General features: G+C 36.4%; 1 protein-coding gene across 3 annotated transcripts in view; it reads right to left on the bottom strand.

The window, feature by feature from the left end:
* SLC6A11 (solute carrier family 6 member 11) overlaps positions 1–24,923 on the bottom strand; it is a 105,263-nt gene that overhangs the window by 63,242 nt on the left and 17,098 nt on the right. For all 3 annotated transcript variants that reach the window (XM_074914479.1, XM_074914478.1, XM_074914477.1), the window contains exon 6: positions 12,103–12,235. In XM_074914479.1, the coding sequence (XP_074770580.1) occupies positions 12,103–12,235 (133 nt within the window). The remainder of the gene's footprint in view (positions 1–12,102; positions 12,236–24,923) is intronic.

Raw genomic sequence — 24,923 nt, 5'->3', positions numbered from 1 at the left:
TAATTATGAAACTCTGGTGTATTGGACTAGATAACCTTTAAAAATCCCTTCCAACCGAAACCATTCTATGATATTATGGTTCAGGATGTTTTATAGGATAACAAAGAGCTTATTGTTTATTACCGAAAAAGGTGTGTGTTTGTCTACCCACAGGATGACAGACAAATTTCTATTATTCCCTGAGTAATATAGGCCCATATCACCATGGTGACAGCTGAGCGATGTATTCACCATAAAGCATTTGTAATACTACTTGTGCATTAAGTATAACAATTATAACAAAAATATAATAAATAGTCTTACCACCTAAACTAGCAATTACCCTTACCATCCAAACCCTCATTCTCTACACTTCCATTCCCTATGGCTACTATATCTGTTATAATGCAGTTAGTCACATCTTTATTTTATTTAAAGGCTTATTACACTGTAACTTCCCTACTATACAGCCTCTAAATGTAGCCCCTAAAACACCTCAGGGCTGACTTGTAGGACACTGATCTGACAGTGTGCTGCAATTTAATTGTGGTTTTGAGCTGAATTTCAGTCTGAGGTGATGCAATCTGTATGAAAAATTAGAGGAATCACACAATAAAGACATTGGGCTGGAAGACAGTGTAACTTAAGTGTATGTTACTGCCACAGATTTATTCTTCTATCTTAGGCAAATGCTTCGATCTCTCTGCTCTCCCTTCATCCCTTCAGTTCAACAGAGATCTCTGGCTGTCTGTTATGCGGATGTAAAGGCAAGCTCTTTGGGGAACAGAGGCATCTCACTGTGTTCGTCCAAGACTTGGTACACTGAGATTCTAACCTCAGTAACACACTCCAGGAACAAGTGATACACAAAGTAAACCACAAAAATACTCACTGACCTGAACTACAGTTAGTTATCTCAGATGGCAATGAACACATTTTATATTCACAGGAAATAACTCAAAAAAGTTTTTATTACAGTTAATTCTTTGTGTCAGACTGTGATAGCAGTGCCTTATGCTTTCTACAGATGACACAATAAAGCTTATAGAGGATGTTTTGAGGGGGTTTTTATTTTCTTTTTTAACCACACAATTTTTCAATTGCCCGGCAGCAGAAGAGAATAGCAGGTGCATGGCAGCCAACTCACTTCTCGGGGATGTGTTTTAGTTACCAACATAGCACCAGCAGTTGCCTGAAACTGCCTTTGTTGGTTGTGTAGTAATTTATTTCATTAAGCTTCCCCATTCTTAAGACTGAGTTTGGATTCAATCCATGTCAGTTGACACTGGGGTGGTATACAGAATTAGTTTGTAAATCTCACAAGGACAATCTTGTAAACAAAACTACTACAAAGACATCTTTACATTGTAGATAAAGCCAAAAATCTGCCCTATACTGACTGCAGAAACTAAAGAGCCTGCCTTCCCACTGGTAGGAATTCGATAGAATTCTAACCTTTGCATGCAGTGCCATGGGGATGGATACCTATAAACTGCCTTGTAAATTGCAAAGAATGAGCCAGTCTTGAAGCTCTATAGATTATCACTAGTGGAGGACACACTACCTGTGTGAGATGACATCTATTCTGCTTCATCTGAAGAAATATGAAATTGAAGCATCACTAAGACCCAGTGCTATAAAATGGATACCAACTCTCATGTTTCTGTATTCGAGTTGAGGGACCAAGGAGATACCCTGTATGCTCCTGCTGAAGAAAAGGTACAAGTAATATTCCAAATACATAAACTAAGATCCAACAAAGCACTATCTATAGCAATTTCTGTATGCACACAGAGACTAGGATGTGGGCAATCACACAAATGTTTTGGTACAATATAGCTTCATAAAACCTCAACAGTTATAAATCACAGATATAAGCAGTGTTGTGCACCTGGAGGAATATTGTTTTAGTCCTGACACATGTGCATCAACAACGATAACAGGAAACAGAAGAACTTGTATTAGCTCTGGTTTGGTGTTTTTCTATATGTCATTGTTCACTGATTTTTTTGGTGGGTGGGGGATAAGACAATTGGTAAGGAGGGGCAGGTTCTGTGGAAGGAGAAATGAAACATGAAGAGGTCATATAGGAACAAATGACTGAAACTATTGAATTTCTGAAGTCTTTTTTTATTGGATTAATGTATCTTTTATAATAGGCTAAAAGTGCCTGGTAACTTCAAGAGAAAATATAAACCTGTATGTGTTACCTTTAACCTATAAATGCATTCCTCCTATAGAGATGCCTTAATATTAATCTGTGTCTTTTGGTTTCACCTTTAATATTTCAGCTAATTTCACTGCATTACCATTGCAAATATCATAGTTGACCTTCCACCCAGTGTTGTTGTGTCCACACACACGCACACACTCCTTTTTCATGCATTAGGTTGACAGATCAGGTGATTTCTCCAACCAAAGCCTCTTACATCTGCATGTGCCCTCAGCTGTCCTTCAGTGCACAGAAACACACTTTTGACTTGCTTGGGCTGTGGACCAGGGCTTAGGTCCAATTTAAGTAAGTATTCATATAAAAGTGGATCTCTGGTGTTAAAATGCAGCTGGGAAGGAATGAAATCATGAAGATATGAATCTGATTTAAGTTTACTATTTGATATTTTCCCCAGCTGCCAAACAGAAGTTTGCAAAAACCACCAAAAGAGGCACGAAAATCTTTTTTAACAAAAATCTGAGGTGTCCTTAAATGCTCACTGCACGGGAGAGCGAAAAAAATATTGCAGTAGCTGTTTTAAAACCTCACACAGAGGAGGTGGATAGCAGGAACTCTGCATGCATCTCATGAATGTTCTACTTTTCCCCTTTGAATACAGAGATCAGTCTTGGACAGAGTGTTAAAGCCTCGCCATGAAGGGCTATTCTTTGCTATTACTTTAGGCTAAAACAAAAGACACTTCAGGAGATACAATCATTGCTGCCTAGTTCCTTTTCCTGGGTTCATACAATGGGCCCCAGTTTTGTGTTTTTTTTTTTCTTCCACACATCTTTCTCTTATTTTTTTCTTCTGTCCTTTTACTCTTTCATTCTGCCTCATTGAATCCATTAAGGCCTTTATATAGCCTGCTATTGAGAAATAAATTTTCTTTGGGAGTAGTGACTGAGTCTTAACTGCTGGCAAGTGAGGCTTAACTCCTGATGGGAGGGCAGAGAAAATGATGCGCAAAAGGTATGAACAGTTCATCTCTGAATTTGGGATCTTTGAGCACACCAGATACCTCGCAGTGTCTTGCTGGTAACCAGCTCAAGGAAAGGGAACATCCTAATCCTAGCGGGTTTTCCACGTCTTTCATGCATTAGTCTTGATTCACTGAGTTTTCCTTCTGCTCATATTTTCAATCAGATCAGTACACTCTTTTCAATTATTTTCCTTGGTTTAGGTCCATATGCCAGTCCTTTTTGCACAGTTGTAAATTAGAAGGCACTCTGACATCAACAGAGACATGCTGATATGTAAGAAATGTAAAATTGGGTCCTCTTTCAATTAATACAAAATTATCCACAGTCAGAAATATAAATGCTATTCAGGTCTGCCAATAGTGTGATAAACTATTTCAAAGACACTAAAGCTAGATTCAAACTGTGTGCACTGCAGCTTACCCCAGAACCAGGACAGACCTGCACGTAAGATGAAAAAATGATCACTCTGGGGTGATAAACCAGGTTTTATACAGGTGTACAATGCAAGAGGAGGAGGGGAGCTACAGAGGGGCCAAGCAGGGACCTGTCTGAGGACAGAGGAAGAAAATCAACCCATGGCTGCATCTAGCACAAGAAAAGAGGTCTGCATACGAACAGGCCAGCTGAAGCAGGTGTATGCAGGCTGGCATAGAGGGAGCAGTACCTCCCCGTCTTTCTTGTGGTGGGAAGCTCTGCAGGGTCAGTCTTTTGCCATGGGGATACATTCTAACAGTGACAGCATTGGCAGATGATTTGCAAAATCTAAGGCTTGGAATGAAGGGGAAAATCCTTCAAATCTTGAAGTTCTGAGTAGCTGTTACATAAAACGGAAAATGTCTCAACTGTCTGAGAAATATATAAATCATTCACAAGATATAAGGAAATATGAGTGGGGGCAGGTGGGGATGAAATTGAAAAATAATTTACTAGTAGTGTGCCCTCTATTGTCTCCAGGCTGAATCATGAAGTTATCTGGGGGGATGAACAGTGAAACATCCATAAATCATCCTACACTGCCCAGCACTGCAAATGCAGGTGGAGGAGGGAACATCACTATAAAAAGAGAGGTAAGGGGGGAATATGTAAAGTTCAAGCGATGACACTACTACACTCAGCCAGCCAGTCTGACAGCTTACATTTTGCATTTTAAACTGTTCACACAAATTCTGGGGTTTTACTCAATAGAAAAAATTAAAAATAAAATGCAACCAATATTTAGGTAGTTGCAGCCTTTTTTTTCCCTAGTAATGCCTAGCAAGGAGTTTGATATGTTGGAATAAACTCTCAACAGCTCATATGTCTACTTCATATTGAACTATTCAGTCTACTTCATATTGAACTATCAGAACTGCAGCCTGGGACAGATGGTCTTCCAAGGCACTTACAGAGTGAAGAACCAGTTCTCTACACCTTTAGTTAAACCTTGCTAAAGTGGTTGCTAATTAATGCATTTCATTGGCCATCTTATTCATTATAAATGGTCTTACAGCTTCAGTGATTGTTTCCTACCCATCACATTCACAGATTAACAATAATTTCAAAACTACTTACTGAGACATTTTTCTATTATTGTCAATAGGTCTATGTCAAGATGCCCCAGTCAAACAGGCTGTACCTTACTGTTTTCTCTTATCCCTGGTCTTTTAATACATAGAATTAATATAGACTTCCATAAAATTTCTTGACAGTTTACACTTAAATGGCCCTTCACTGCATTCAGCTCAGCAAATCAAACTGATCCGTGGAACTAAGAAGGAACAGTGCAGCACTGGGAAGGACAACAGCCATGTAGCTGCAAAATGAGTTTCATGAAGTCCAGCTCAAGATCCTCATATTGATCACAGCTATAAAATGCACTTAACAGCCTTTACAGGACTAGTCTCAGTTTTACATGTAAAGCTTAAATAAAACACTCAAACCAGGAAAAATCTGGGAGCCCACAGGGATTCTAACCAAGTTTGTTGAACATAACACTTAGAATGAGACAGGCTCCCATCAGAAACAATAAGCAGGAATGAACTATGGAGACTTTACAGGCTAAGACACAATGCATATACACAGGAAAAAGAAAAAAATCAATAGCATAAAAGAACAAATTATGCCATCACTTACACATATTCAAACCAATACCCTGCTTACTTGTGGTAGGTTAAACAGTTGCTGCTCCTTTAAGAAAAGGAAGTTCTCTGCTTTGTTAAGGTGTTTATAACTTTTCCAGTGATGTCATAGTAGAATGAATGATGAAAGTGACAAGTCATGTCAAGTTGAATGATAATGAAAGTGACAAGTAAAAAAATTGGAGTGCCTCATAATTTCATGTTTATGATATTTGTATAACTACATCACCAAGAAAGCTTGCAAGGTCGTTTCTAACAGTTTACAATAATGAACTGCAAATTATTTTCTTAACCAAACAGTATCCTTTTTAGAGATGCAGTGGATCATATGAGGCCATCCAATGATAAATTAGGAGAAAAGTCATAAATGTTTCATGAGGAGATACTGTGTAATCATGAATCTATTATTTCAGCTTTTGACTTGCAGAACAATTTAATCAAGCATCTTAGACAACTCATGTTTATGTAGAAAGAGTAGCTGTATCAGTGCTTTTTCTTATGTAGCACTTAAACAGATGTGAGCACAGCAATATGTTTCAGCGATGCTTTCTGTGCTATGGTTAAGAGAGTACCTACAGAGCAAAAAGGGGTAGCAGGCGATAAGCAGAACCACATTAATATTTTCTGGCATGTTTTCAAGTCAAAGCTTGATGAGACAGTGTGCAAGACATTTTCAAAGTTGATTATGATCTGAAAATCCAAGCAAATTTGTTTTAGAGCTACATCCACACCATTTTACGGGGGGGACAGCCTCCTAGCTCTGTGTATATTACTCCAGATTGTTTTGTAGACACTTGATACCTGTGAAAGAGTTGACACCTTCTGCATGTTCTTGTGTCATATCAGGACAACACTTCTGACCTTATCTTTCAGCATGTTCCTCTATTTTTATTAGACTCTCCTTCTGTTGTCATTTTAAAGTATATCAAGTGGAGAAACAGCATAAAGTTAACACTCTATGATCAGGATGATGCTGAACTTCAGGGAACTTGACACAAACAGTAGGAAAGGATCAAAAGATTCAGAAGTCAGAATAAGACAGAATAATATTCAGTGATTACTGAAGCCTATATCTCTGTGATACATATATTACTTCCAGAAAAATTTGAAGAATGGACTCTTATGAGATTTGTCCCTCCTCCAGATGATCCTGAAACAAGGTGAGAAGGATTTCTCATCACATCTTAACCAGTGGCTAATAGAGAAGTATAAAAGAGTAGAAAGAACTATTTGGGTTTGGCTCTGGCAAAAAAATAGAAGTATAGTCTTTATGGTACTAATGAGAACTCTTTCGAAAAATATGTGAGTCTTGGCCTTAGTGACCATACAAACAGTGTGATATTCTAATACTAAATTACATGAAAATCTTGAAGGTAGACAATAATATTCTTTTAACACTTCATATCAGAAAATACTGACTTGTGTTGAGTCATAAAATAACAAAACATGACCTACAGTTTTACTAAATGTTTCCTAGACCAAAAGCAATTTTCCTCCAGCTATCCAGATTTTTTTCAAATTAGTATTACCCAGAAAAATTATATCAGAACTAATCACACTTATTGGTGTTATCCAAATATATTTATGGAAAGGTTTCTGAGAACAAATTGGAATGCACTGTAAACCTGAACACAGTTTAGTATTTTGTAAGAAACACAAGCCTTTTCTGTTTGCTTTTTGTAACCAAATCATTATTTAATAATGTATTCTATTGCCATAAAATACATGGCAAAGCAAAGACAATGGTTTGGGGTACAAATGCATATGACAATATTATATGTTACAAATATCCTGTAAGATGGAAGCTGTCCTTTTGACAATGTTTTTCTATAATATCCTTTGGCAGAGCCATTGGAAGTCTTCAGCAGACTTCACATTATTTGTTCATTATGTCCAGCTCTTTCCAATAGACTGAAAGTGTCTTAGCTTGATTTTCCAAGAAACGTGAAAGACATTGCATATGGACAAAGGCATTTTATGGCATGTATTACACATTACATACAGCCTAAACCAGCCTTTGCATCCAAATCTATTAGTCATTGTTGTATTGGTTTCCCTTTTACAAGAAGTTTTGCTTTTGTCTTTGTGGTTTGCTTTCAAACATAAGATATCACACAAAAATGCAAAGCTGAGGGTGTTGTAAAATGTTCTAATATCCATACTTTAAAATGATAGCAAGACTGCATGTTGCTTTTAACACTTTTAATTCAACCCTTCCTCATCTACAAGGTGGACAGAAGTAGTACTGTTTTATGCAGCACAGAGAAAGGAAGCACATCATGCAATGATACTATAAAGACATGAGCAAGTTTGATCAGTTGTCCCATGACTGTGAGATATACTGTATGCTGAATAGCTGCCACTCCCATTCGAGAATGGACTAGTGATGCTGGCTAGGAAAGAAAGACTAGAGAAAAAAGAAATCCAGCTATTCTCTTATTAATATAAAAGTATTTTCAAGTCATTTTATGTGCATGAATAACTGCAAACACTCAAACACATGCTACATAGTAACACAGATGATACAAAAATGTATTTTAATCAGGAGTGGATGACAGAAATATAACAAGCTAAGGAAAAAATATAATTCAGTAGCAAAATTCAATACTGGAATCAACCTACACGTAGGAAAAAAATAATAAATTACTCATATCATGAGGACAAGCATTGGAATAAGTTGCCCCAAGACATGTGAAATCTCTGTCCTTAGAGGTTTTTAAGATGTAGCCAGTCAAAGAACTAAGAAAACCATTCTGAGTTCAGTGTTGATCCTTTCTTGACCAAGAAGCTGGAAAAGACACTTCCCAAGATCCCTTCCAACCTGCACAATTTTGTGATTCTATAAGTTCATGTACCTGCGAGGGTTCCAAACTAACAGTATCAGCCACAGACAGGGATGTTTTGATGCATTCAAAAAGTAAGCAAGATGCTTGAACAGAAGAGGAACAGACTGATGAGTAAGACCGAGACTACCATAATGCCTTTATATAACTCTAAGTCTACCAGCCTCCCCACTTCAAAAGAAATTGTGCAGGTGTTCCTACAAGTGAGGAGTCACTAATGAGCTCAGAGGAGTCATCACTATCTGAAAAGACTCCCATACTCTCATGAAAAAAAAAAGAAAAAAAGAAAAAAGGAAAATATTAAGATTACTTCCTTCAGCAAGTAATTTAGGAAAAATTGATTAGGAACTTCTGGTATCCTTTTTTCAAAGTTTAAAGCACAAGGACATTTAGTCAAATTTAATAAGTGGATAGTCATGATCCAAAAAAGAACTGGTTCCTAGTACCTGAAGTTTTCACAAACATTACATGAAGATAAAAATTTATCATGACTCAGCAAATATGTAGGTATTTGCAATATACAAATACTCAGAACTGTCATAATTATAAATCAAAAATATTTTGGAGAAATAAGATAGTAAACCAAGACCTAATGATCAGAGTCTAGAATGATACTTAAAATTTTTAGAAAATTAACTTTCTTTGGCCTTCTACATAGTTCTTACCTCGTCTTTGGAACATTTGATGCCAGTTATTGAAATACTTCTGCATAAGATGGATATTGTGTTGTCAAGCTCAGCAAGTTGCAATATACACATAACATAATGCTAACATTACATTGTCATATTTTTCTCCTTTTGAGTTTCTTATTCTAAGACTCTGCATTTAGTATACATGCAACATTTTAAATGTGAAAGCTAGCATACAAATAACTTCAGATTTAAGACTGAATAACTGGTGGCAAGAACCTCAGAAAAGGCACAAATATGTTTCTCCTAAAAGCTGTAAACAATACCAGAAATTATTTTGATATTACACATCTATTGGATGAAAACTAAAATGTTTTGTGAGAAAGTGATGACTTTCAAGAACAGTAATAGAAAAGCTTGAAACCTCTCGTTAACAGTCTTACAAGTACTTCATTTGGGGTTAAACTTTATGTTATATTCAATATATGTAATATCTTAAAATATTAAATATTCACAATCTGAGTAGATGAGTTCTATGGTAGTGCTAGTTTGAGAATGATGGTTTTATTTTATGACAGGTTTTTAGGCTTGGAATTTTTCTCACCAGACATTAGGATGCAGAGTAAAAAGTGGAAAAGAGTAAACCAATCTCTTGAATATTTCACCGAACACATCTTTATGAAGATGGCCTCTCCCTTCCTTTCTTCATTTTGTCTCTTTCTCTTTCCCCTGTCCTCTTTCTCTCTAGCTATTCTTTCCCACAGACACCTTCCTTTGAAAATATTTCCAAAGGTTATAAAATTTTAAGAAGTTTTCCGCTTTGAATAAATGTATTATTTCACTGAAATTATTCCATCAAATTAAAATATATAGCAAATTTATCAGGCTAAATCTAGAAGCCAATTTAAGTGTTTCCTGGAAATGAATATATAACAAATTCAATCTAGTGTGAAGGACTATGATTGGATGAGCTTAATTATGAACTTTCAAATTGCCAATATATCAGAAATAGAAACTGCAGCCCCAAAGACTGCTCTGTCATCTACATTCCAGAGCATTTCATTCCTTTGTAGCATTCACAACACCTAGCTGCTATGTCTTTGTTTAGCTGGCCTGGGAAGGTGGTGAGATGGCACAGATTTCCAGTGACTTTGCTGGGAAGGTGGCAAGTGTAAGAATATTAAAATTCTTAAGTACATCTAGAAGTCCAGGAAAAAAAAAAAAAAAATCACTGGAAACCAATTGCAATGTCACACATTCATCTAGTAAAATGCTTTCCTTACTAGTTTAGGAACAGAACTGGAAAATGAAATTATCAATATCTCAGCTATGAAAGATCCTTATTGCATGTAGCTTGAGAAGCAATGGATCCTCTGCACAGACTCCTGAGTACAGGGTCTCCTGAGGAACACAGGAATCTACCAGTCTCTTCCTCATGATTTTGAAAACAAAACTGCTGCTCATGCTAAACTGATCTAAATAGGGCAAATATATGATGAGTCTACTTCTTACAGGACCCTGAACTTTTTTTTTTCTTAATTGAGACCTATAAAACTGAACACTGAGTATTAATTCCATTTTCTTTACACTTCTGCTGCAAGAATGTTAGTTACTTCCACTTAGCTGAAAAGCTCATCATTTCATTTCAAGTGGGCAAGACGTGTCTTCCTCAGGCTGTTCCACTTAACCTCCTCAGAAAGGTGTTTATCAAAATCACACAAATAAAATAAAAATTATTCCACCTACCAGTAAGCTGAGGTTTTAGCTAAACTATCAAGGCGGGTGGGGGGGGTGAAGGTCAAACAGGTCAGTTTCACTTTAATTACGTCCAAAATGAAGGATCTATTTCTGGGGAAGTGGCATAAACTGAAGGAATCTCATGTGATATGTATATGAAGACTAATAAAAATCTGAATGTAAACTACACAAATGAAGAAATGTAAAATATATCCTTTCCAAAATCACTAGAGCCTCTCCCTATCAGCAAATTATTTCTATCAATGTATTTTTAAGGGCAGCGCAGTTTTGCACAACCCTGCATGCATGCGCATTCACCTCCACTCTTGGGTCAGATTATACTATGGTAGAATAGATCTCCATCTTCAGACATTCTTTCTGATGGAAAAAAGAAAATTAGTTTTGCTCAGTTTCATTTCTTCACTGCCAGCTGTAGCTCCTCAGACAACTCTAAACCACTTTTGTACCTCCCTGGAGTGCATGCTTCAAAGGCATATGGACATTTATCTTGTCATTCCCTTATATCACCTTGACTTCTCTGTATTTTTCTCTTCAGGTGTTTTTTCCCCCTCTTCCCTCTAAACTATTCATGCTTATCTGTATCCCTAGACAGTCTTTCTCAGCATTTTTCCTGCAGTGACTTGATAAAAGTGGGGCTGCATAAATCTGTGCATGCAAATACTCAGGTGGAACATGCAGTACCAGATTGACTGACACACTTGGCAAATACAGACAGAATTCAGCAAAGAGTTTCAGCCAAAATTTTGATAGGAAGAAAGATGGGTGTGGTTGAGAAAGCTGAAAAATTTCACTCTGACATTTTCTAATTTAAAAAAAAAAAAAGAGTCTACATTTCAAACATTTCATTTATAAATATAGACTACTAGAACAGAAACAAACAAAAAAATCCAGCCACACTTCCAAACTAAGTAATAAACAACTGAAAATTAAGTGCACAAAATGATTCAATCAACCAATTTTTTCCTTGTATTCTTTGGTTCCAACATTAGAAACCAGTACTTTTTTCAGAACTCCCCCTCCAGAACTACGGCTCTTTTCCTCTCTCTGTTCAGTTGACTAATCATATATTCTAATCAGAACTATGTCTGCTACTACTCCAGGGGCAACCTCTTCGGCCCATGACTTGGTTAGGTGGCAAAGCAGTTTCTCTCTGTTGGGTGTCCAGTATGGAATGGTATTATGCGTGTTACTCATGTCACTAGACCTTCAACTCTTGTCAGTTTGGGACAAAATTCACATTTTGGATACCTCATGCAAAGAAATCAACACCAGCCAGTACTGATTTCAGGGTTCAAGGACTGGCCAGTAGCGCAGTGTGCTAAACCACATCAAACCAAAACCAACCAGCTTTATCTAACAGAATTAGAGGAAAAGCAAATCAAAAAAAACCAAGAGGAACAAAACAAAGTGTGACTGATTCTTAATTGCCTAGTATTACAATTTATATTTCCTCAAGTATAGTTATTTAGAGCAATGCAAGATGCATGTAAAATTCTACTGTTCTGATTAAAATAAATATAAACACAGGTTTGGAGCACAAAAGAGTCATAATACAGCTGATGCACAGAATTTTAATCTCACCTTCCCAGTAGACTTTGTTCCTTTCCAAATGCAAAAATAGCAGATAGTCCAAGCAGCAAGGAGGCACAGTGCTAGTTCCCAGCGAAGATTCCCAATATGTTCAATTCCATCAGATATAGCTAGCACCCTTCGTCTTCCAAGGGAAAAAAAAAAAAAAAGAAAAAAGATAATAATATTGATGCAAAACAGCATTACCTATAAAACACTAGGCTAAAATCAAATCACCTTCAACCAAGGAGACTCCTAGTTACTGACTACTGAAAATTCACCATGCTAAGATGGAAGAAACAGAAGGAAAAAATAGAATATTCTCAGTGGATTTTACATCTGGTTAAAAATGAACAATAAAGATGAAACAAGTGTTTCATCTTTCTAGGTCAGTAACAAAATAAAAAATATTTTAAAATAGCCCTTGTACACAGTAAAAGTCAAAGAAAAAACCCCATATTTCTCTGAATTAGTAACTGACATATATAAAGACATAATTGTTTTTTAAATTTTACTGTTTTTTCAGAAAAAAAAGTTCTAACCTTTATTTTCACTTTGTAATGTTTATTTTCATAAATTTCCTTTTGTAACTGAAACTATAATTTTAAAACATTTCTCTTCAAAACTGTCAAACATCACTAAATTTTCCAGATGGATTTTACTTACGAAATGCTAACAGTAAAATGTTTATATTTTAAAAAGGAACAAACAAGCACTTTTTGTTGTGAAAAGCCGTCATCAAAATTATGTATTGCTTTTATTATTTGAAAATAGTGTATGTGGAATACTAGCCACTCAGTTCCAAAAACATTATTCCTCATATAGTTTAGGAACAGCCCTCACAGCTCATGGTCCAGGACCAAAGTATTTACTAACTTAGTAAACAAGATAAAGAAGGAGAGTGAAAACTTTGGGGGGCCTTTTTAAACAAGAATTTGGAAACATTAAAACCAAGCAAATGGCTAGTATACGCACAGGAAATATATGAAACCAGGCTTCAATGCTAGTTTCCAGAAATCTGTGCTAGCATTTTGTTTACAAGAATGATTTTTTTATATGAGAATGATGCTCTTATCTGGGAGATGCATGGGTCGTTTACGGCCTTTTAATTTTGCTTTAAATAAACAGTCAGATTAAACAAAATGTAAATTATTTACCAGCCTGTAAATAAAACATGGGTACTCCTGGTTGTACGAATGAAGAGGTTAAAAGCAATAACAAAAATTTGTTCCTATAGCCTTCAATGATTTTGTGAATTTCCTTGAGATTTTTCCATTGCTCTTAAATCTGAAACAAACTCTATAGACCATTAAAAGACTTTTTTCCAGGAATCTCAGTTTTCCATAACAATAAGAGTATGATTTAACTGGTACGTGAGGTCAGAAATTGATACGAGTTTAAATTCCACACATTCAGAGATTTGGAAACATCTCATCTTTAAAAAAACACTTTTTAAAACAACTTAAAATAACCAAATAGTCATTTACTAATTACATACACAGAATAATTCCTTTGTGCCTGTTATCGGCTTAATCAAATCTCTATAGGGACTGGTCATAGCTCATTCCATGTGTGTTTCCATAAATGTATTTATACACCTGTATGCACACATATACACATTCACATAAAAACGTCCAACATTCAACCTTACATAAATTATCCTGGGCAGTTTTCTCTGAAATCTGTATTACATGTTATCTATACACCCTCAGAGACCCTAGACTTAACACTACCCTCCCTCCCTCCCAGAGACTGTGAATGAAAACAAATGAACTCAATTTCACAGGTACTCTGATATAGTTAAAAGTCCTATAATAATCATCACTGTATTATATATATAATTCATGTACATAAAGTTATACAGATAACATAATTAATTGTAATAAAATATATTTAGGTTAAGACTTGGGTAACAAGTTAAAAAAAATCCAACCTACAACATGAAGTAATTCTTCCTTTCTTCCTTTTGCATTTGATTCAGTCACTGGCTGAGGTGATCAATTCAGGGCGTGTAAAGTATGATCACATAATTCAAGGCCGTGCCTAAAATAAATAAATGTTGGAGCAGCTACCTGGGGAGGAACCTGATCTGGTTCTTTCTGCTTTCACCTGCAGTGGGTTGAGGATGAAGGGAAGTTCCTTCACCTGCCTCTAATGATGGAGTAGGAGGATAGAGAGATGTCAACAGCTGGTGATATAGTGGGAAAAGGAAAAAATCTGGTTATCACCAAGTCTTTCAAGACGACCATACAGATGCTGCAGAACCTGTTCAGTCTTTCACACATTTCAAGAGCTGCAGCTGCTGCTCCCACTGCAGCCCTAGGGTGCAGCCATTTACAGCGTATAGGCTGAAAGTTTACTGCTTAGCTAAAACAGGACAAAATTTAACAGGTTAAAGAAAATTCACCAAAAAAAACCCTAAAGCCTGAGGTTTGTCTTCTTATTTTCCAATGAATATAGAGGTAGAAGATCTTTCCACTTAAAAAAAAAAAAAAAAAAAAAAGAGTGGAAAAGGAGGTTACACAAGAAAGTGTTACATGCTTAAATGTAAAATTACTGCTACCTCATACACATTTCCTCCTCATCCAGTAACTAGCTTTATTCTGCAAAGCTTCTGCCATCTTCTAGTTGGGGAGAGAAATGATCTGGCATGGAACACCCTCAGCTAAGACCTTCAAAGAACCTAAAGAACTGTCATCAAAATGCATTCAAAAATGAAAAGAGGTAGCTTTTAATGAAGGATATATTTTAATCAAGAAGGGGAAGCACATATTTTATATCTACAGTCTAGAATTGAAAATAACATCACTGAGCCATAATTATACAGAAAGGCTGATGAAATAGATACTTAAAATTCAAGTTGTTCTAAACAATTTGACAGATGATATCATGTGGAATTTGACTTAGGATAACATCCACCCTCTTTAGAAATTCTCATTCAAAAAGCAAAAGGAATCCATGAATTCTTAGCTCAGCTTGAATATTAGGGTGTTACTTGAAGGAGAAACAAGACAAAAAGCAGTATAATGTGATTAAACACGGTCTAGGTAATAAAAGAGCAATGAGTGAATAGTGACAACAGGCTGCAGATAACTACATTGAAAGACATGTGAAGAGTGAACAGTCCACCACAGAAGCCTGATGACAAAGCAAAAGCCAGGTATTTGTAAAGAGACATATTTAGACTGCAGGTACTAAAAGGTTTGGGTTTTTTTCTCAACCAAAACCATTTTATAAGTAGACTAAAAAGCCTCAAACTATAAATTACTGTCACGGAAAAGAAATAACCAATAAATATCTTAATGTTCCTCATTTGGGCAATAGCGTTTCCATGCAGTCCCTACCAGACCAACAGAGTCTTAACACACCAATAATATTTCTGCTCTACCAGGATTAAGGAGGAACAGCTTTGACAAATGCAGCTGCTAATATCAAGAAAACATTGTTGTAAACACTCTGACCTTTTGCAACCCTATGAAAAGAAAGCAGCATTATTATCAGCCTGTTGGCACATAGCATAATATGGAAATCACATCGTTTTGTTGTGAGACCACACATATCCAACCTTCCTGCAATGACACGTAATGTACATTACCTATAATTTCCAGTTTATAGCTGCAAGTTGTTGGGGTATGTTTGTTTGGGGGTTTTTTTGAGAAGAATTAGTATACTGACTTAAAGATACAGGTTAGAAAGAGATTGGTCCAAGTTTAGTTTAAACTTCATAATCAGATTAAGTGAGAGAAACTCATAACACAAGCAAGGGCAACCTAAAGATTTTTTTATTGGTTTTTTTGCTTAAAAATGCTCTAATTTTTATTTTCAAGTGACATACTACATTTTAAAATTAATGGGGTTTCTTTGTAAGATGAAAAAGAAAACTCAAGAGAAAATACAATAAAAGAAACAAAATGTTTGTGTTTGGGCCACATTTCATTTCTGAAATGGAAACTTTTCTCTTTTAGCTTTATTTTCACTGAAAAATAATAATGAACAAATTTGGTTATGCTTGAATGAAACCTTTTTTACCTTTTTTTTTTTTTTTCTGCTATTTGAATGGTATTTATGTGCACCTAAACATAAGTAGCATTTCTTTTCCAAAATGGGGAGGTGTGAACAAATGTAAGATGGCTGCAGTAATGCAAATCATGCTATGGAGAAATCTATCAGCTTATTCAGCTACTGGATTCTGCAGAGTCATGCTAACGCACCACTGTGCTTGGGCTTAGTGCAAGTAGTTACTTGCCTGCAACACATATACAATGGACGCAGCTGTGCTGCTTTCATACATGATCTCAGAGATCTTTTCCAACCTACACAACTGATTCTATGAGTTAGCCAGTTCAGACAGCCTGGAACCTCTGCACTAGACTATCATATCACGTAGGTAAGAACTTCATGACAAAACCTGCTACAGGACAAACCCCCAGCAACACAAATGGCTCCTGGAGGATTGGTAAATTTATTGGAGAGGTTGGCAATTTCCTCACTTGAATGTTTGTGCACATGTATATGGGTGATGAACTGCAACACACCAGTCACTGATTTCCATGCATGGCACCTGCCCAGTCTCACAGTACCTCTCAATACTCATGTCACCAGTTATGCATAGGGCTACAATCATTCCTCAACTTCCAGAACCACGAACGTGTCAACTGAGATACCAATCTTTATTGAGCTGTCTTGTAGCATGGTTGCAGAACTGCATGCTGTGGGGAAAAGACACGTAAACCTTGCAATAGTAATTCCACAGTGCCGCGATCACACTGCAAAATACTGAGCGTGATGGAAGGATACAATTGATTCACTGGCATACTCAGGGCTCAAACAGAGCTTGCAGAATTATTCTAGACTCACACCATGATCAATATCTAGCTTTCAAAGTAATCCATTTCAGCAGTCAGTCACTTGAATTACTACACTGTTCTTCCCTAACTGCATAACAAGTAAATAAATAACCGTTATTATTCTCTGTCTCATGGTTAGAATGTTTCACACACCAAAATCCAACTTTGTCTTAAGAACACAGTTCTCAGTGAAGATTCAAACTGAGGATTTTTAAAAGCAACCAGTTTCTGGAAGCTGTCTGCAGAAAGTCAATGCTCAGTCTTTTCTGAATGCTCTGTGAGAAGTCTCAAATAGCAGAGACACCTACCTTAACCATCCAAAAATCTGGGCCTGATTCTTTTGTAAAGAGTGTCATAGCAAGTAAATGGCAAATTAATGGGCCCAACACAATTATCCCTGCTGATCCCATTTAAAAGAAGACATGTGGTGCCAATCAGCTTGAACTGTTAGCACCATAATGAGTATTGAAATATACTGAAGTGCTGTAAATTGTTTTGTATTTTCTTTGTTCAGGTAGAACAAAGGTTTAGTGTTTCCCTTAGAAAGTAAGCAGAAACAAGTCCAGAACATATAATTAAACTATAACATACAATATATTCAAAGAATAGATCCAAGGGAGAGAAAATCTTGCTCAGAGGCTAGCAGTGATTTCCTCAGCAGGCACAACGCAGCTCTCCCGAACGCCAGGGCCTTGGCTCTCCTGCTGAATCCACCTGAAACAGCAGCAGCAGGGTTTGAAAGGGGGCTGCATTCAGTACATTAAATTCTTCTCACAAAGCCTCACTTCGGTCTGACTGTAGATACCTTCATATCTGCTCTTCTTCTTTTATTATTCAACTTAAAATAAAAAGGGGAAGTGCTTTAAAAATCACAATTCTTCCCTGCATCTAAGTGAGGCTGATGTATTCAGGGTCAGAAGATGACAGAGTTGATCACATTTTCCTGCTCCTCAGCAGTTCATCTTCTATCTAACAGCTGCTATGACCTTGCATAAATCCCACAGACAAGAAAAAAGATACAGCATGGCTTTCACTATGTCTTCCTCTTCTTCTCTTACCACTGCAAGTCCCCTACACTACCTTGTTCTCCTCACCTCTTAATGAGGGGAAAGGTACAGAAAGAAGAAGAGCAGTAAAATCAGCATTGAAAGTGATACTTTGTTTTGAAATAACAAGTATTTGAAAAAGAGAAGTTCCATAGTGAGATGCCCAGAAATAGCCAAATCTGTGAGTGCTGTTTGCACCAATGTTTCATCACTTGTGATTGCACATATTAAAGCAGAGCAGGAGGGAGTAATTTATGCACATTCATAAATTATGCAGATTGCAATGGGAAGAGGTTGTGAACGCCTCACAGTTATTATAAAATGAAATTATTCTTGAACAGAAGGTCTCTGTATCACCCTAAGCATCTCCTGGTATACATGGTCTTGTAAAATAAGACAATGAGATTCTGAGATAAAACTACAAACTCATAGTGGTTTTATATTCCAATTATCAGGTGAGATTAAAAGCAAAATTGAAAAATAAGAGGTTTTCTGAGCACAAAGCACCCTAGTGTGATAACGACATAAACGTGACAGTCTCAGGTAAACCACTGGAGATGACTGACAAAGCTTGTTTATATAACTGAACTATCAAGAATCAGAAACCTACGTTAAGAGTTCAAGACATTACTTCGTGATAAAACTTTTCAACTGTCAAATCTGAATATCCCAGGAGGGATCAGAATGCCAGCGGCCATATGACTTAGCAAAGGTGCCACTACATGACCGTTGTACTACAAAAATGCAGACATTTCCAGTAACTGCCTCCTAGATTTTGCTTCTTGAATTATATATGCTTTCCCAAAGGAAATCACACATGTCTGTCCTTAACATCACTATTAAAAAAATACAGATACAATCTGGAGAGTTCATTTTCTCTTCAGCTGGTTTGGTTTATACTTGTGTGGAAAAAAAAAAAAAAATCTTTTTCCTTATATATTTCAAGACTTATTAAAGCTGAAGATCTTTAAGTAAAATCTCCCCAAATTAAATGAGGAGAAATATTTCATTGGAATGTCTTGAAACTTTATCATTAGAATTCACTTCTGCCAGTGGCCTAAGGCCTGAATATATTCAACCTTCAAAAAAATATTGCAAACTCATCTGCCTTGCAGGGCATTTAGATAAAAAGATATTAGGTTCAGGAAGGTTGTATAATGTTCCCTTAATAAATGGAAGTTTCCATAAATCATCATACATTTAAAGAAATAAAAAACTCAACAACAATCCCGATAGAAAAAAAGTCCAAGAACCTAGAGGATCACTGTAGTTACCAGTACAACAAACTGGAGGTAGCTGTAGGTAACTATTTGAATTACTGCAGAATATAAGATCACTTGTTAATACAATCCATTTTAAGCAGAGTAACCTTGAGTATACTGTCTGATGCCAACAATTTAAGACTATGTGAAACTTTGATGTAAAAAAGATTTGTCTTACAGAGACCTGAAGCTACAAATCATGAACTATATTTGGATTTCATTGAAAATAGAAAATGATGAGTTTGAAAAAAGTTACTGTAGGTATTGAGTTTGCGTTTTTTGTTGTTGTAGCTGTTGTTGGGGTGGTGGTGGTGGTGTTTTCTTCTTTAAAAATACGCAGCAGTTCAGTTTCTTGAACTAACCAATAGCCTGGGCAAGAAGCCAGGGGACTGGTGGCATTTGTACATCTTGAACAGAATATTGAGGGAAATAAGCTCCATTGTTATTAGGGTTAATTTGGAATGCAAAGGTTAACTCAAACCAGAATAAGGTTTTTAATTCAGTAGTAGAAAACTATTAATTCCACACAGGATATTTCGCTTGTAAATAGAAAATTGAATTTAAATCAGTCTCACACCCAAAGACACACTATGAAGGTTTCACTACCTCTAGTCACACATATATAGCTTGACTAAATGTTATTGAAGAAAGATTTTTGCTTCTTCCTATACATAACACAGGGGAAAAGTGATATAAGTTACAAGAATCTAATGAATAAAAGATAAGTTTAAATGAAATAATAGGACATATATTTGAAGGGTGGCAAATTTTTATGTTTCCCATTAGCTGTCAGAAATGCTGATGTCTGGTCACAAGGGTATTTACAACTAGACTGAACAAAATCATGACATTATTAGTACAGCGTACATTTATTATGGTTAGAGCTTATAGTACCAAATATTATGAATCAAAATACGTGTGGATAAAAACAGTTAAACCTGGACAGAGTTGGGAAGAGATAACAGAGCCATAGAAAGATATCAGCATAGTTTAAGTATATGTAAAATAACATACTTAGCAAGAAACTAGACAGCATACAATGACCTTTTGCTACCTACATCCCAGGAACATACTGTTGCTAATGGTTACCTCTGTTCTTTCAATTAACATCATTGCATGCATATGCCCTAGCAAAATTTAGAAAGATAAAATCTTATGAGGAAGTTATTTCAAAAAGTATTATATACTTACTGAAAACATTTTTAATTTGTTTGAGAATGTACTAAACCACTTTTCAAACTAGTAGTTCAGTACATCTGTCAGGAAGAAGGGTCCCTCCATTGTTGGAACTGCTGTAGAGGGGCATATGATGAAATAACTGCTACTTATTATTCATAGCTGAAAAGTAACCTTTCCCTCCAAATCTGAAAAATAACATTTTGAAAGCTTACACCACTACATTATCAGCTGGGAGAACACTGCATTTTCCTGGGAAACAGTGTCTTTATTAAAGTGTTCCAGTGTGTGGAGCTGTACCAGGCTCTTGAATAGAAAGAGGATTAACTGCTGCCAACACATTGTTGAAATGAATGCATCGGAGTACTTATTGCATTATTTCATTATTTGGAAAGCTGAAGAACAGATTCAATCTATTTGAGGAAGGTCCCTTCAAGTTCCCTCTCCAATTTGGAGCAGTTTCCAAGACGTTTTTCTTTTTTTAAAAAAAAAAAAAAAAAAATTTCAACAAAAACTAGCCAAACAGAGGAAGCAGCCTCTTGAGGTCACTTCTCCATCTGTATCTGTTCAGCCAGGATCATAGGGGACAATGTTCCTTTTTTATTCTGGGCCAGACTCTGTCCTCAGAGCATTATGTGGGGAAATGAAAGGAGAACAAAATGAAGCCACCAAGAAGCAGTAGTGCTACTGTACAGTGGCCTTTCTTACTGTATGTTTTGGTATGCTCTTTTCAACCCTGCAGATTTTTCAGACCCGGTCCATATTTACCTTGTGAGCCTTGTTACTGAGCTCCTGTACAAAGCCATAACATATTTGATTACCAGTGCTGCATAGATTTCCCATCAGTTTAGTAGAAAAGTATCAATCTCTTTCAGACATCCTCTATTCCTGTGTTAAAGTTTCTATCCAAAGACATGTTTTTTAAACTCTAAACTTTAAACCTTTCTTTCTCTCATTGCACTTCATGCAGGTAATATTCTTTACATTTTGTGAAGATTTATTGGTTTGAGTTATTTCCTACCCAAATGTATTTAAGTATTTTGTGCAAGTATATGGTTTCTGACATGCAGAAGCTTGAACAGGTATTAAAAGAATCCTGAAAATGGTGGGATTCAGATTCCATGTAGCAGAAGTCTCGGTGGATGCTTGAACTGCTAGGCCAGAGAGCTACCAGCATCCAAGGTTCTGGTAAACATCTGCATGAAGACAATGACATTGTGGATTGTTGCACTGTCAGATGCTTATTCAACTAGTTAGCAGTCACAAAATCAGCCTCCTTTGTAAGATCATAATGATTGCGGTACTTCCAGACACACTGGAAGGCTGAGATGTTTGCCAGGGACACACAAAAAAGTAAAGTGACATTCTTTTTGTCACAGACATCAGAGGCAGCTGCTTATCTAATGTGTTTGTGGCACATTATTTATTGATGAGAATGTGGCCAACTATACTACTATAGGAATGGCTTAAACAGCTATTTTGGGTTATTTCACTGCCAGCAACATTTGTTCTCTCTTGTCTGAATCACTGCAGCTTTCCCACTATCTGATAGAAAATCTTCAAAATTGAATGCTGAAGCTCACTTGACCCTGCACCCTTCCTAGGCAGCAGTGCCGTGAGTTCTTGCCTCAAGTCAGTGCTTCCTCAACTCACAACTGCAAGCAGCTTTAAGCATCTCTCAGGTAGTAAAATTCCTCCTTTCATCCTATTAAAACACACAAAGTTCTGCTGAACAGCACAGAAGCTTTCCTGTACTGCAATATCTGTCAGGGAATTGCGACATTGCCCTGTGGCTGGCTAATCTGCACTGTTGTCCAATTTGGAAGAGAGGCTGAGCTGTGCATCCAGACTACCTAACTCAAAGGTGGAAAAGGTACAGCTTAGGAGAAACAAAAACTTTTGAAAGAATACTTATTTTAATTATAATACATAAATGTGCAAGCAGTGACATTTCAGAGAAAGTTCTATTGCTTGAATCAGTAGTCTCCAGTTTACTGGCTAGGCACACTAAAACTCTCATAAAGTAAGGAATAATGGCTAAGAGAAGGCAAGTTCACCAAAATTACGTGCTTCCCACCTTTATTTGAATACAGAGTGTTTTTCTCTCACAGAGAATAAAAAAGCCAGTACTAAACAGAGTGTACAAGATACTAAAGATTTGAGAGAATATTCTCCACTGCCTTACATAGTGATATGATAACTTTTGTTAATGGTACTCACATGACAAACTTACAAAATCTATGCTGAATGCTAAAGGCTGTAACACTCTATGAAACTGAAAGGCTGGAAGTTTATAAAGTAAACTTCTCAGGAAGTTTTACTCTCTCTCTATATATATATATATAATGGGACAAGGTAAAAAAAAAATATCCTTCTATACTTTACCGGACTATATTCTAAATGGTAGCTACCACATAAAATAAAAAGAACACTTTCTGAGTTTCACCAAGTGAGCAACAATCAACAGAATGAACAAAAAATTCTTGTTAGAAGAGAACCTATCTGATCCAGACTTTGACAAAAATGTGGGGGAGGCCTCTTCCTTTTACAGGAAGGGAACATACATTTTAACAGCAATAACCCTTATAAATGTAAGCCCCAAAGTATAATATATCCTACATACTACTCCTATAGTACATATAATATACACTGCATTGCCTAAACGAATGTCAACATTTAGTGACATATATGTCTCAGGCTGCATATTAAATTGTATAATATGAATGCGAGTAAGATCAGAACCAATCTCAAACCTTAGTGGAAGTGAAGGAGACAAGCATTCAGAAGACACTGCACAACTGGCTAGTGCATGAACCCTCCTTTGTCTTGCTAACCTGCAGAGCTCTGGTTACATGATGACAACGTGGGAAAGAATGACATATTGTTAAAGAATACCATATAGTAGGCATGTATCTTCAAGGAAGAGAATGCCTTAAAAAGAAAGTATTATTTTCAGACTTTTTTTCCCCTCTAGATTCTAACATTTAGGAAACTAAAACTGGGCTGGTTGTGTCAGCTTTCTTTCCAGTGCAGCAGTGTGGTAATCACTGAAACACCTCCAGAACAAGCATGAATACAACTATAGGGCTGAACTCTTCCAGTGAATTTGTAGCAGATTTAGTCACTAAAAGTGTATGTTACTTGAAATGAATGAAGAGAGTATGGGTGCCAGACTCTCACTGGGAGTCAACATGAGCTGACATTTTCACTTCGCTGAAAGCTCTGTACCCAGGACTGACAAAGGATACAGAATCTCTGTGCTGTACAAACCTCTCAAGGTTTCATATAAACTATAAAACAGGAAATATAACATATCCATAGGTTTCTAAAAGTGCTACAAACATTCCTTGCCAGCTATTGCTGGATACCCACTTGGAGTCTTCAACCATCAGTGCTCAATGATTAGAAAGATGTATTTCAGTTTTTAGATGATAATATACAGATTAAAGATTTTGTAATAAATTTTCTCTCAAAGAATTCTCTTCTGGATATTCACTTAACTCCATCTTGCCTTTTTTTTTCAAGCAGCAGACAGACAATTCCCGGTGGTCACATTAGCAAGAATCCCTCAGCTAAAGCATTATGCACAGCTCTAAAATATTTACCTCATACAGCATATTTTCTGTGACCTACACATATCAGAATTAATTACTCCTAGCTGAGCCACATTTGCTGCTGTTCAGCCTAGTTCTTTATTCTTAAAGTCCTGAATGTTGCTTCATGCATTATCCATTTTTACACTCCTTAACGAATTAGAAGGTAAGATTAAAATCTCTTCAGCAAACTTTTCTCTAAAATTTTAGTACTGCTTGCAAATAATGACAGGTATTTCTTGTGTCAACCCCTGCCTCGTTAAAATCAGTACTTAAGTTATCTGAACGGGACAGTACTTAGTAGCTACTGTGCATATACATATATTGCTTTTTTTCATTTTCATACACATATGTGTGCGTTTGTGTATAACTATAGCAAGAGACTGGGACAGTGATGGATAAACACAAACCACTTCTCTAGCCATTCCTGACCTATTTTCCTTCAACCTCTTTCACCGAAGTCATGGCAACTTCTTCTTAACCAAGACTAAGAGTTTAATCAAATAACTTTTTTTGTATTGTTCCACTTACATGTGCTCTATAGTTTCTTGGTACTCTCTCTCAACATATCCAACAACTCCTTCAGTATTTCTGCAGTTTTCTCCCTACTCTTCTCTGAAGAAGTCACACAGTGACAAAAATTTCTTTTTTTCTTTTTTTTACCTTCTGAGCGATACATATTAGTTTAGCACACAATAGCAGCTGTGAATTGAAAGCACCTAGAACAAAACATGTTAACCTGATGGCTCTCAAAATTTGTGTTGAGCCTTTTAGACAGTCTGTAGAATTGGACTCAATACTGCACTCTTAATTAATTGTTCATAAAATGAGAACTACAGACCACAAAAAAAATATTGAGAACTGTACCATGATTTTGTAAAATAGTCCTTCGTAGGAAGCTCTTGCCTA

The sequence above is a fragment of the Athene noctua genome, chromosome 10 (assembly GCF_965140245.1).
Source record: "Athene noctua chromosome 10, bAthNoc1.hap1.1, whole genome shotgun sequence".
Taxonomy (NCBI): domain Eukaryota; kingdom Metazoa; phylum Chordata; class Aves; order Strigiformes; family Strigidae; genus Athene; species Athene noctua.
Note: the sequence above shows the minus strand (reverse complement) of the source record. Positions and strands in the feature narration are given on the sequence as shown.